At 44.5% G+C, this 13,326-nt stretch overlaps 1 protein-coding gene across 3 annotated transcripts in view; it reads right to left on the bottom strand.

The window, feature by feature from the left end:
- Positions 1-13,326, bottom strand: part of PLCB1 (phospholipase C beta 1) — a 334,660-nt gene that overhangs the window by 121,467 nt on the left and 199,867 nt on the right. For all 3 annotated transcript variants that reach the window (XM_064647501.1, XM_064647499.1, XM_064647502.1), the window contains exons 5-8: positions 8,239-8,318; positions 5,695-5,748; positions 5,045-5,120; positions 1,154-1,254 (exon numbers count right to left, since the gene is read on the bottom strand). In XM_064647501.1, the coding sequence (XP_064503571.1) occupies positions 1,154-1,254; positions 5,045-5,120; positions 5,695-5,748; positions 8,239-8,318 (311 nt within the window). The remainder of the gene's footprint in view (positions 1-1,153; positions 1,255-5,044; positions 5,121-5,694; positions 5,749-8,238; positions 8,319-13,326) is intronic.

The raw sequence follows: 13,326 nt of genomic DNA, 5'->3' as shown, positions 1-13,326 counted from the left end.
GACATCAATGGGAAGACTTAGAGCAATGCTAAAAGCCTTTCATTCCCCTGAATTCCTGGAAATCAGCTATTTAAAACAGTAAAAGAGAAAAGGATGTCGAATTCAATCGAGAGCTGGCCACAAACACTCCTTCCTGACCCAACTATTTGGGTTTAACGCTGAATGACAGCAACCTTGGTTTCATTATTCCAGGATTTGTTTGGGTCTTTTTTATTACAGACCTGCTAAAAACCCGTGAGGCACTTTGCAAAGCAAACAAAAAGATGCCTATTTAGAGAGGCAGTAAAAAGAGCAGAGCTGGGTACAAGCTGTACCCAGCTGGAGACCCAGGAAGCCTCCAGGCCAGGTGATGTGCCCGGGGTTGTCTCTGCAGCACCCAGGCCTGGCCTATTTCTGCTCTGGCAGAGAGGAATGGAGAGCCTGCCCCGGGTTCAGCGGGAGCAAACTAGGACAGGGCTGTGCTCCTCCAAAACCTCAGCTGCAGAGAAGACAAGCCCGACGGCACAGTGTCAGGGCAGCAGCGCTGCAAAAACATCCAGTAATTGCTTTGGTGGTCTTGGGATGTGTTTGGGAAATTGCCTTTCTCTCCTATTGCTTCACGTTCCGACTCCATTGACCAGGATGTGCTGGAACTGGGAAGTGCCCGGATTTGCTGTGAGGGGTAAAGCACCGCAAGTCACAGAGTTTGTCACAGAACGGATGAAATCAGCTGCAACCAGCTGCTAATTTAATTTCATGGTGAGAATTCATGATACACAAATCCTAGAAGTTACTGCTTTTTTTTTTTTGCAACTCTTAATTAAGCTTTTGGGAGTGATTATACGTATTCTCGTGCCTATTGCCTGGTGTTACTGCTTATTACTTTTCTTCCTTTATTTTCTTGGAAGCCTAAATGACCCTGATCCATGTGAAAAAACCCAAGACCTGGCAGTTCTGCTCCTCTAGGAACAAATTCTTCAGAACTCCAGCCATTAGATATGGAGGCAAAAGCTTGGGAGAGAAGGAATCCAAGGTTAAATAACAGCCCTGCTTGACAATTAAATCTGTTACTGGCAAGCCATAGTCTAAATAACCTGATTACCACACCCAGCCCAGAAAATCTGTGAATGGGGAAAATAAGTAAACATATAAATAAATGAGTGTGTTTTCTTACAACTCTGAGAAGATGTGGTCGATCTCAGGCCGAGGGCAGAGGTTGTTTAAGAACACTCTGTACACTTCTGGCGTGAAGTCGTCTTGAGGGATTGAATCATTCTGTGAAATGGGGGGAAAAGAGAGTGAAAGAGAGATACAGCACTTTTATACATTCTTTGTAAACAGATCACTCACTATTTGGCTTCTCTAGGTTGCAGGAAAGAAATCAAAAGGAGCCCAGATTCTGCAGAATAATAAATCCCCCTGAATAACAGAGCAGCTTAGAGGGTACATGTTTAAAAAAACATCCAAACACTTCTGTCAGCTTCCATAAGGCACAGTTCTCTCTGTCTCTGAGCACCTGTGAAGGAAGAGGAAGGGACATCTCCCCATCTAACCCCTTATCTGGAGCATAAATAAATATACTGGTCCCAAGGAAGAGTGAGGTGACTGGGCAGTGGTGCTGAGCCCAAGTGCTTCAGCGAGGGAAACAGCAGCATTACAGAGGACATCACTCAGCTTTCCAAAGCTTTCACAGGACTGGGGAACAACGTGGGTCACTGAGTCATTACCAACACACACGTCCAAGATGCCACAATTCTGGGCAAGACTCACACAGCGCAGCTTTTCCATACGTCTTTGTCCTAAACTCTCAGTGTAACACATTTGGCAATCACAGTTCTTATGCAGGAACCAATAAAAATGTTCTCCTAATAGAAGACATGTCAGGGGTTTTTTTTCTGACATTTTCTAAAATTTAGAAAAATTTAAATTTAGTCCTGCTTCTGGATGACACTTTCATCATCCTCATTATATTTTTCTGTGAAAAAAACCTGAATTGCTGTTATTAACTGGAGAGACTCGAAAAATCCTTTGCATGAAGCTGGAGCATCCTTAATCCAAAGCTATGACATGGGCCCACGTGATACCTCTCCACAGCTCCAAAACCTGCCCAAATCTGATGACTGGAGAAGGAAAATGGTAACTTGGACACAAAGCTGTTTGCTTTCCACACCAGTGGACCCTGGCTGTGTCAGAGGCGAAGCTGCTCACGGGGAAATCAGTGCTTGTATTTATTCTGCCTGTCCAACGCCGTTGCCAAGGGAACAGGAAGCATCGGTTCAAGCCTTTGCCGGACGGAAGGAAACTTTTCTCAATTGTTCCTGCTTTAGGATAAAATAAATAAAGGAATGGCACAGGGGGCACTTTGTCTCCTGTCAGCTGTGAAACCCAGAGAGGCTCCAGAGGGTTTTGTCCTGTGCTGCTTTCGGCTGAGGGTTGGACTGTCGAGACCTGTATTTTCCCAGAGTCCAGGATTCTCAAAGCTTGGGAATTTTCTTGTTAAAGCTGGCACCCCACTCTCCCCTGTCCCCTCTGCCTATAACCCTCAGCCAGGGCATTTTAAACATTGATTCTCTAATTACCACAGAACTACAGTCTCCAATCAACCTACTGTATGTTTTCCTTTACTGGGGTTTTGAAGGTGCTCAGCTGAACAAATGTAGGTCTCCTCCAATAACCTGAGATCCAAGCTTTGATTTGCCACTCAGTTCCAATTAAGAAAACATCCCTCAGTTTCCCTCCCTGTATCTCCAAAAACCTACGACAAAGAGGAAAACCAACACGAAGTCTTCAGGCGTAAGTACAGATAGTTTTAAAAACTGTTTCCTACCAGCACCATCATCAGCGGGGGCTACAAACCACAATTATCTAGATGGGAGATGAGAGCTTTTGCCACCCCAGGCACAACCTCAGGCAACTATATTTGGATTCCCAAAGCCCATCTGCCGAGAGAGGGATTAAAATACGCTGCCCCCTTCCTCAGCCTGGTCTGAGCCATCCACGTTTCAGAGGAACCACCCACACACCTTATGGGCTCCTCTCCTTTTTGAGACCAATGAACAAAGCACAAACTTGCAGCAGCACCACATGAAAGCATCCCTCATTTCCAGCTTTCCTTAACACTGGCATTCAATTTTATCCTGTGATTAAGACTCTCCACTCATTTCAAGCACTGTTGATTTATGATTTGTCTGGTAACCTGCCTGCTTTTATAACAACATCTGTATCCAGTCTCCTACATGTTTGAGAGCTAATTCCGATTATTTGCACAGACAGGACTCAATAGGAGGTTATTTTATTTTAACAGTCAAGCTCACTGGTGCTTCATTGTGAACCTCTACACTAACTGCAAGGCAGAAACCAGCCTTCGCAGCCAAAAAGGCAGCTAAAATAAAGCTCTTCAAATTCTATTTAAGGCACTTTTAAACAAAACCAAAACAAGCAAAAATAACCAACCATAACAAAAAGCAATGCCCCTTCACGAAAAGCAAAACCCCCTGATATCCACATCTTTCATGCTGCTGGAGTCCACAGTTCTTCCAAGGCTTTATTGTCCCGCAGCACAATAGGGCAAAAGAGCTGGAAGTCAAAACTTTACTTGTTCAAACAAACAGGAGCCCAAAGGAAAAGAGCCGTAGTTGAAGTTCTGATTTTCTTCTATTCCATCATCCCCATGAGATCCAGTTTCACACTTCTACAATATTTTTCAAAGATGATCAACAGCACAGTTTTCTTTGGTGCATGCAGAGTGTTTCTCTTTTGTCCCAACCAAAGGAAAGATCTACTTTATGCTGTGAATAATTTTCGAGATGGTATCCCAGCAACAAGTAGCCAGCAACGTGTATGTGAAACTGGCCCTGCTTAAACAAATAGCACAAAAAGGCTGCGGTTTCTTTCAAGGCCTCCAGTGATATTTAGATTTTCTTTTCAGAGATATGTAATAAACAGAAGTAATAAACCAACTGATTTAAATGCAGTGCCTCGGGGGTTTTCTTGCATATCTCGTTTGCTAACAATTAAATGAAAACCCATCTTTAAAAGTATTCTTTCCACGTTTCTAAACCTCTCAACCTAACTGCAGATAAGATGATTATGATCTTCTATACCTACTTTGCAAACATTCCTTGGAATTTTATGGAATTAAGCTCCCACACATATGAAGGAAGGTCTCATTGTAAGTGGAATCTGAGGTCTGGCTTGTGAAGATTTTGCTCCATTGTTCTTCTGGAGCTGTAGGAATTGTCTTTATTTAACAACTGGGGAAGCAAACATCCAGGAAACCTCATAGCACAGAGTTCTCTACAAGAGCAAAGGGATCAGGAGATGCAGGTTCTCCTGACAGACCAGTTCTGTCCCACCTCTTGGACTCCTTAATGTAGGAATTATCCTGCAGGAAGCTGCTTGGAGGAGAATCTCCATCTGTGAGGAGAACCCTGCTTGAACAGGGAGGCAGGACTAGGTGACCCTCTGTGGTCCCTTCCAAGCTTACCCATCCTGTGATTCTGTGACTAAGGACATCTGCACTCCAGCATTAACTGGAATCACCTGCTCCAGAGCTCATTCCTTTTGGAAAAAAAAAAGCCTTGAGGGTGAGGAACCCTCCTGCAAGTGCTCTGGGCTGAGGAGAGCTCGTGGATTAGCAGGACACAATGGCTGCATCCCCACAGTATTAACAGCGTTTCAACACTTACTTCATGCACCTTTTGGATGAGCTACAGTGAGTGTGACCAGTCACTCACCTCAGGCTATAGATTACACTGTCAGCTACACCTTGAGCTAACACTGCTCTGAAATCACGCCGTGGAAACTGGGCAACAGTGGCTGAGTCTTAAAATATCCTCATAGGATTTCTCCAGGACAGGTCACACAACCTCTGCCCTTTCTTTTACTCCATTCATACCTCTTCCAGGAGCTCCTGGTCCCTACACAACTTCAAGTCAGACCCACTGCTGAGGACCTTTCCAACAGCAAAGCCAGCACAGCACAATCAGCCTTGAACAAATTGTCAGTGGAGAGCAAACACCCCCAAACACAAGCAATGCTTGTCTGAATAAATGCAGCTGCTCACCCTGGAAGATGGGAGATTACAGGCTTCTAACGCCGTCTCCACCCGTTTTCTGTCAGAGGAGAACAAGCGGTATATGCTGCAAAATGGAGACAAAACGGAGAGAACTGGTTAAAAACACGCCTTCACGTGCCCATGTGGCTTAAAGACTGAATATCTCTTCCCACTCTATCACACCTTTAGCTCTTTATTTCCATTTGCTGGCTGCTCAGTAACAGAGGAGAGTTTAGTGGTGCTCACAGTGAGTTTAACTCTGCCCCGCACCAGCCCCTATCACAGCAGACAGTGACTGGAGAAAGTCACCCCTGCCCTCTTCCTATCACCCCAGTGACATGCAGTTTGAATCCATTCACCCTCACGACATGTCTCTGAGGTAAAGAAATTATGGGTTTTTTTATTTCAAAAGTGGAATGAACAAGGGCAGAGAAGTGGAATGTCTTGCTCAAGATCCCAAGGGCAACCTACACCCAAAGGGTATCTGAGCAGAGCCATTGTGAGCATCACTGTGATACCACCCATTCCCTTTGATGCATCCTAAATACATGAAAAAGTCATCATTCCAGACATAGGGGCCACGTGCTCATCCCAAACATATATTCACACTCAAAAGTCAGCAGAGCCTACCCATGGTAAGGCAGGGGAATGGCACTTACTTCTTCAGAGGAATGCGCCCCTCTGGAGTCACCTGCAGCTTCAGTTTGGTGTAACTGTGGAGACAAAAGCATCCCAGTTCAGTTTTACATCATTTTAAAGGACCTCTCCACTGACTTCCCAGCTCAGTGCCAGTGCTCTGTTCATGTGGCAAGTTCCACTCAGCTCTTCTGCCCAAAATGAAAACCTGCTGGGACATCATTAATGAGCAAACCCCTTCTCCTTCTCTGCCATCTCATTAAGGTGGCAGGATGAGGATGGATCTATCTTTGCTCAGATTTTTCAGCAGGCTTTGAATCAGTTGAATCAGAAGTCACCCAGGAACTTCCATGAGAAGCAGCTGGGCCTACAACCACTATCTGTTCACTGCCTACCATGAGCTTCTGAAGAGCACAACTTTTTGAGTGCTTCACCTCTCCCACTTGAGCAGAATTAAAACCACAAATGATTTTCTTGCAGTAACATGATCTGGTGAAAAATGTGGCAACACTTAAATATTTAGGGGGATTATTTTTTTTTTTTTGGTTAAAAACCCCCACTTTTTCACTTTGCCCACTGGTCTACCAGAAAAAGAAAAAACTGCATGGTTCTAATAAACTTTCCTTTTCTTCACAACAGAAAATGCCATTAGCAACCACTTCAAAAACAAAGTGCATGCTAATACCCCATAGGAACATTTTCACAAATCCTTGACTCCCCATGGGCATCTTTTGGAAACTGAAGTGTTTCGTGCTACTGTGTCACCAAACAAAAATATTATCCCCTCTGCCCCGTTTCCCAGTACTGGGCTGGATTAAAAACAAAAAAGTCACAGCAGTTAGCCAAGGAATGAATAAAATAAAGAAACTCAAGAAGGTTTCTTTCATTTTGTCTTCTATTTTTTGAAAAATCGGACTACACTCTAGTTTTCCTCTACAGCCAAAGAAGCCAGAAATAACAGAAAGTGGGGAAAAACTAAAAGAAAAACAACAAAAAAACCCCAAAACAAAACACAAACCCCCAAGCTTTTTCCCCCTCAGGTTCTTTGCAACACAGAGGACACCATTGTTTCCCCACCCACCTAAGAAAACCAAGCATGTTATTGCTGTTGAAATGCTTGCTAGGAGATGTTCCTGTTGGGAGGAGCTGAATGGACCCATTTCAGTGGTGTAGTGCTGACTCCAAGCAGGACAAACTCTGGATGTCACACTGGGTTCCCACTTCACAGCCCCCCTGTGCTCCCAGCTGCCCTGGGCAGTGTTGCAGTTTATTATTGCTGTTTATTATTGCACCTCCAACGCTCCAAGGGACTGAATGCCATAAAGAAAACACCCCTTCACTCTGCTCTAATGCAATCTGGTTTTCTGTTTCAACCAAAGGGTTCTGATAGGACTGCAACCAGCCCTTTGCTTTGTAGAATAATTATAATGGGGAAATAATTTAATCTTCAAAGTCAGAGATTTCTTAAGTGACTGATTTGGCATCTGTGCAGAGGACCTGAGAAACCTTATGGTTTCCAAGTGACTTATTAATTAGTGGGAAAAGACACAGGAATGCCATGCTTGCCTGCTACTGAATCTATGCAATGTGTCCAGTGACTTCATCTTTAATTAATATTGCCTGAACAACTGCCAGAAAATAGCTCCAAATCTGACAGGCTCCACTGTACTGTGGGATAACAGGTTCCTCCTCTGGATTGGATAGGAAAAGGCCCTTTAGGTACAGTCACTACAGACATGTCAGCAGAGCCCACTGGCCACCTGGGAATTTGGGTGGTAAGAGGCAAGGAAATTCTACCAAATCACTCTCCAAACTCACCTACAATCTACAACCTACGGAGCTGAAGGAAGTCACCTGCTCAGATAAACAGGTTTTCCATTGTCAACATGTCAGTGTTTCCATCCATTTCTAGCTGGTTTGCCTGATGTACCATTGGCTGGCACAGTGTTTGGAGACACAGAGCTGTAGTTCCAGCCACAGCCAGCCTGCAAAGTTTCCTCAGGAATTTCTGCTGAATTCAGCTGCACCACAACAAACCTTATGAGAGGAAAACACACACACACACACACACACATCCCTCCTTGCCAGAATAGGCACCTATGAATGAATATATGGGATTAAAGTTAAGTTTTGATTAAGTATAGATGCATCTAATGAAATCAGGCACGCACAGCCTGAGATCAGACTGAGCAAAATGGACTTCTGGTATTTCTCACTTTATTAATCAATGGCAGGAAAAAGGAAAATAAACCAGAATATTCCTTCATTTTAAATAGAGAGCTTCATACTACAGCTGAAGCTACAACTTGGCTATACAGGACAGCATTTAATTCTGTTTTTCCTGCAAGGATTTAGTAGTTTGCAAGAAGAACCCTAAGAAGATTTCTGTTTAAATGACTCTGAGATAGTAGGCTTTTTAAAACCACAAGAAAGGACGGCTGTGTTTACAGAAGTGTCGAGCCATCAAAGCAGAAACAATAGCTGACAATGTGACTAACAAAGGAGGAGGAAAACGAGACGCAGGGAAAAGAGCAACGCCCACGGCACTGAACCCGACGGCCACTTACGCTTTTTCCAGAAACGCGTCCCTTGACATGTTCTGTGCCAGCAGATTTGTTGCCAAACTGAACACTTCATCTGACCATTCCTACAAAGGGAAAACACGGGTAAGTGAGGCTTGGTTGAGATGTTTACTTGCACGAGGCAAAATATTTTCAGAAACTATACTGTCGGTAAAAAGTGCCTCATTAAAACCCTCCTCATCGGAGAGACCCGATTTTCTCGTGCTGCAAAAAAAAAAAAATGAAGACTGTTACAAATTAAAGTACTGACTTGATCCAACATCTTACCAGCCAACACGAGAAAACAAGCTTAAAAAAAACCCCAACCAGCAGAAATGTGTAGGAATACTTTTCAATTGCTCTGATGTGCAAGGAAGATGCAACTCCAAAGAGAACAGCTCTTTCTCCCCTAATGTGCTTACAATCCTTACACAGTGCTCCTATCCCTTGCTACATTATTTTTCCCTATTTTTACCCCATGGAATCACAGAATGGTTTGGGTTGGAAAGGACCCCCAAGAGCATCTGGTTCCAACTCCCCTGTCGTGGGCAGGGACACCTTCCACTATCCCAGGTTTCTCAGAGCCCCATCTAGCCTGGCCTTGAGCACTTCCTGGGATGGGGCAGCCACAGCTTCTCTGGGCAACCTGTGCCAGAGCCTCACACCCTCACAGGGAAGAGCTTCTTCCCAATATCTGATCTAACCCTCCCCTCTGGCAGTTAAAAGCCATTCCCCATTGTCCTATCCCTACACACCTTTGTCCAAAGTCCCTCTCCAGCTCTCTTGTAGCCCCTTTAGGTACTGGAAGGTGCTGGAAGGTCTCACCTGGAGCCTTCTCTTCTCCAGGCTGAACAGCCCCAGCTCTCTCAGCCTGTCTCCACAGGAGAGGTGTTCCAGCCCTTTGATCACCTGTCAGGAGAAACTTCCCATCTCTGCCTGCAGGCTCTGCTCTTCCCATGGCTCTCCCTCACTCTTCCTCCCTTTATTCTCCTGACTTATTTTTCTCACATCTGTGCAAGTTGCTGAAGTGCTTCCCTCAGGTCCCTGACCTTTCCCATGTTCCCAGCGTGGCTGATCCACGACTGTAATGTGAGGTTCAGACTCTCACTGCTTGTCCTCCCCTGCAGGTCTCTCCTGCAGCTTTTCATTGACAACTTCAGCACATTTTTTTCTTTCCAACTCAGTGCTTATTTACAGCCTTTAATTGCAAACCTCTTTAATCATGACTGTGGTTTGGGATTGGCTTCGTTTCACCTTTTAAAATAAAGGGATGAAAACAAGCAATGCCTTTGCAAACACTGTTTTACTTAACGAAGTTTTCTGAGTTTCCTTTGAAAACTAAAAACGCATTTCCTCTCATAAAAGCCCAAATCCAAAATTCCCATTGCCACACAGCCTCTCATACTCTTTGGGAGGTATTCCCTTCTCCTTCGCTTTTCTTTTTCTTGAGAAAAAATTTTAAAAAAAAGGGGAGGGATTTCATTCCGACAAAAATGGACAATGATAAATATCACTGACTTCCAGTGCAAGAAGTGTTCCTACATCACTTCGGAGCTCATGAGCTTGTTTTACCTAAAAAGCAGACTTGTTCTGGAGGCAAACCAGCGTGGCTGAGATAACCCTCCCCTCAACCTTCTCATGACCACTTCTATTTTCCTTCTTTCATTGTTTTTCCTTCTTAGGTTTGATTTGAAGAAATCGGGGGTGTGAGAAAGCAGAGGAGGAGGAGTCTGGTCCCTGAGCAACCCAACTGCTTCGCTGTGACTCTTGGAACAGAAAGCATATTAAGTGCAGCATCTGTTTTTCTTCTTGGCAACTCGTTTTTCCAGGCTCAAAATAGGCCCATCTTGTAAACACTGCTTTGTTTAGGCACTAATAATAGCAGCTCAAACTTCTCCCTCTGACACTAAGGGCTGCAGAGATTAATGGTAACACAAAATACTATTTGGAAACTGAAAATATGTTGCCTTTTAACAGATCTTGACGGATTTTGCTTTTATCTCGCTGGTTCTGCTGGGCTTGAAACCAAAATACTTGGTAGAAAACAGGAGTGGGGCACTTCAGGAGTATCCCACACCCCAGCTCTTCCTTCTCATTGTCTGAATGCTTGTTGACAGGAATGTAAAAGGAACTCATTTATTATGTGCCTGTCACGTGCATTATTTATATATAAATATATATATTTACATAAACCGTCCTGCCATGTCCCTTTCCTGGCTTTTCCTGGCTCTTTAAAGTGCTCGCATCGCTCTTCCCAAACATTCCAAGGGCTACCTGCAGGCTGAGCCAAGTCAACAGGTCACAAGCAACACTTGCTCATTGTCTCTCCCATTTCAGGGTCTTCATTCCAGCCACCCCAGAGCCACAGCCAAATCTGCCAAGGGCCACATCACCTTTCCAGGGAACCCTCGGCAGGAGAGGAAACCAGAGCCTCGAGCACAGAGCCGAAGAAATAAAGGAGATGCTTGGGATTGCCTTTGATGGGCTTGGATCAAGCTCTGAGCCAAGATGTGTCTTGCTGCTTTAGCTACCAAATGGCCCCGTTTCCTTGGCTTTGCTGCACGGCAGAGAGCAAAGCCCATCCTCAAACTGCAGGAATGATGCTCTCTCTGCAGCAGCAATTCCAAAGCCCATCCTCAAACTGCAGGAATGATGCTCTCTCTGCAGCAGCGATTCCAGAAGGCAGCGCTCGGGGAGAGCACTGGGTAGGGGCTGCTGTGTGTGGGAAGAAAACAGCCTAGAGCAGAGAGGTTGTGACAGCCCCTGGATCACTGCAGGGGACGCCTGGACAGATGCAACACAAAAGGAAAACACAAATCCGGGGTTTTTTTGTAACAGGACTGCACTAGTGGCAACAAACCCAGGCTCTGATCCCGTGTGGCAGTGGAAGGACCCAACCTTCTGATATCCAACTCCAAGCAAGTCACATCCAACATATTAAGAGCTCCCTGAACTTGACCCCCTCTTGGTTACATCCTGTTAATTCATTTTATATCATCCCCGTGAGCTTCACTAAGGAGTTCTTTCTCTGCTCTGTGCTTTGGCAGGTAGAATATAAGCAGCAGTTCACTGTGTTGCTCAGGGAAGTGATTCCTCTCTTCCATTGCAGGCATCAGGATACCAACCAAGACACGGAGCACAACAGAAGAGAGGAGACCTTTCTCATAAGACAAGACAGCAGAGAGTCCTGAGAACACTTCCCTCAAATCAGAACTGACTATGTGTGAAGGCAATGTTCCTCTCACATTTCTTTTTGGTGGGAGGTTAACAAAGCAAGCTGATGAAATTCTACACTTTCACTTAGGAATTTTATTTTAAAAACCCCCATATCAAATGGATGTGAATTTATACGGTTTGCTTCAGCATTTTATTATACTGATCGAGCTCTGGGGAAGCCAGAAAAATAAAGATGTGTGCTGGAAAGCGCAGTACAGTGTGACTGGTGAATCATCTTTGATGGCACCATTTTACTCATGGAGGAATTCATCAGCTCTTAGGGATGGATTTTATCCAAAGCTTATCAAACCGAGGAGAAACAGATTTCCCTGGGCTCCAGAGAGGGGTCTGTACGGCCAGGACTGGCCATGCAGCAAGAACAGGGTTGGCAGGAGAGGCACAGAAGAGGAGGAAAGAGATTGAGAAAAACGAGAAAAAAGCCACTAGATTTGGGAAGAGAATGGAATACTGTAGAGGAGATAGTGAAAAAGAGCACCTGCTCAGAACAGGGTTTGAGAATAAAGCTCTGTCTTTATCCTGGCTTCTGCAGAACTGTGTGGATGCTCACAAATAAACCCTGTGCCAGTACATTCTCATTTCTACCCATCTAGTGCACCTGAGGAAAGTTGAATAACCCAAGACTCGTATTTTCCTAATTTTCCCATAATTTGGCCAGTGGATGTGGCAGTTTGTAGCAGAAAGGGAAGCCCTCTGCAGAGGGAAAAAAACCCCATAACTGAATAATTTCAACTGCCTCGCTAAGATCACTATAGTTTACTTTGCCTGGTCAACATCAGCCACACAACCTGAAAAATAAGATACTACAGATGCAGGGTTAACAAAACAAAATATTCATGCACTGAAAAGGAAAGGTGAGGGAGACTTCCACTGGCACTTGCTTTCCCTGGAACATCAGAAGGAGGAAGGGTCAAAATTTGACGTGTGGCATTGAAAACATCTTGTACTGACATTCCTTCCCAGAGCCCCCTGGAGGGATGATTTGTGCCTGATGTGCTTATTTATTGCAGCTTCTCTGGGAGACAATAAGGACCAGAGCCTGTGGTCTGGCTCATCTGATGTTGGAAGATGGGTTAAAAAAGAGGAATTTTTAGCTGCATTCAACAGTGCTCAAAACTGTTTCCATTCAGACAGTCAGGATATTGAACATGACCTCAAAGCAAGCACAACTAATCTGCAATGCTTTGAAAACTGCACCCCCAGGCCACAGTGCCCAACTGATCAAATATTCACTTATTTGCTCTCCTGCCTTTACAAATGAAAAGCAAGACTTAGACTCTCAGGAGTTACTCAAGACTTAGAGCAGCCAAGTTTTTACTAAACATGATTTTATCTATTGTATTTTAAGGTTCCATTCTCAAATAGAAAACAGTCCTAGAACACCAATTTCTGGGCTGTTCTGGCAAACAGATTATGGTTCACTGACTGGGGGCTGGCCAGGAAGGTGCAGGAGGAGGACATACAACTTCTGATTTGGGTTATTTTCCCTGCTCCCTGATAAGGGCTAACAATTCCTGCTGGAAAAGCTTCAGCATACCTTTTTTGTTTCCTATGATAAACTTAGCTCCTTTTTCTTTCCCTGCAGAGCTGTTTCCACCATTTGCAGTGTCAGGATTCCTCACCCACCCCTGCAGAGTGTAGCTGTGCATTTCCAAGCCTGAGGACAGCACTTCCCACTCAGCTGCCCATGGACCACCACAAACTCATTTGGTTTCTATTCTTTCGTATCACAGGAAGACTGAAAATGTTTTTTTTTTTACCAAGCTGATCAACTGGCTAAAGAAGATTGGCAGAGATAGAAACTTGGCAAGCACAAATATCCTCCCCTAGTTGAAGGCTTTCACACTATGACCTTTTGGC

This window comes from Pseudopipra pipra, chromosome 3 (assembly GCF_036250125.1).
Source record: "Pseudopipra pipra isolate bDixPip1 chromosome 3, bDixPip1.hap1, whole genome shotgun sequence".
Taxonomy (NCBI): domain Eukaryota; kingdom Metazoa; phylum Chordata; class Aves; order Passeriformes; family Pipridae; genus Pseudopipra; species Pseudopipra pipra.
Note: the sequence above shows the minus strand (reverse complement) of the source record. Positions and strands in the feature narration are given on the sequence as shown.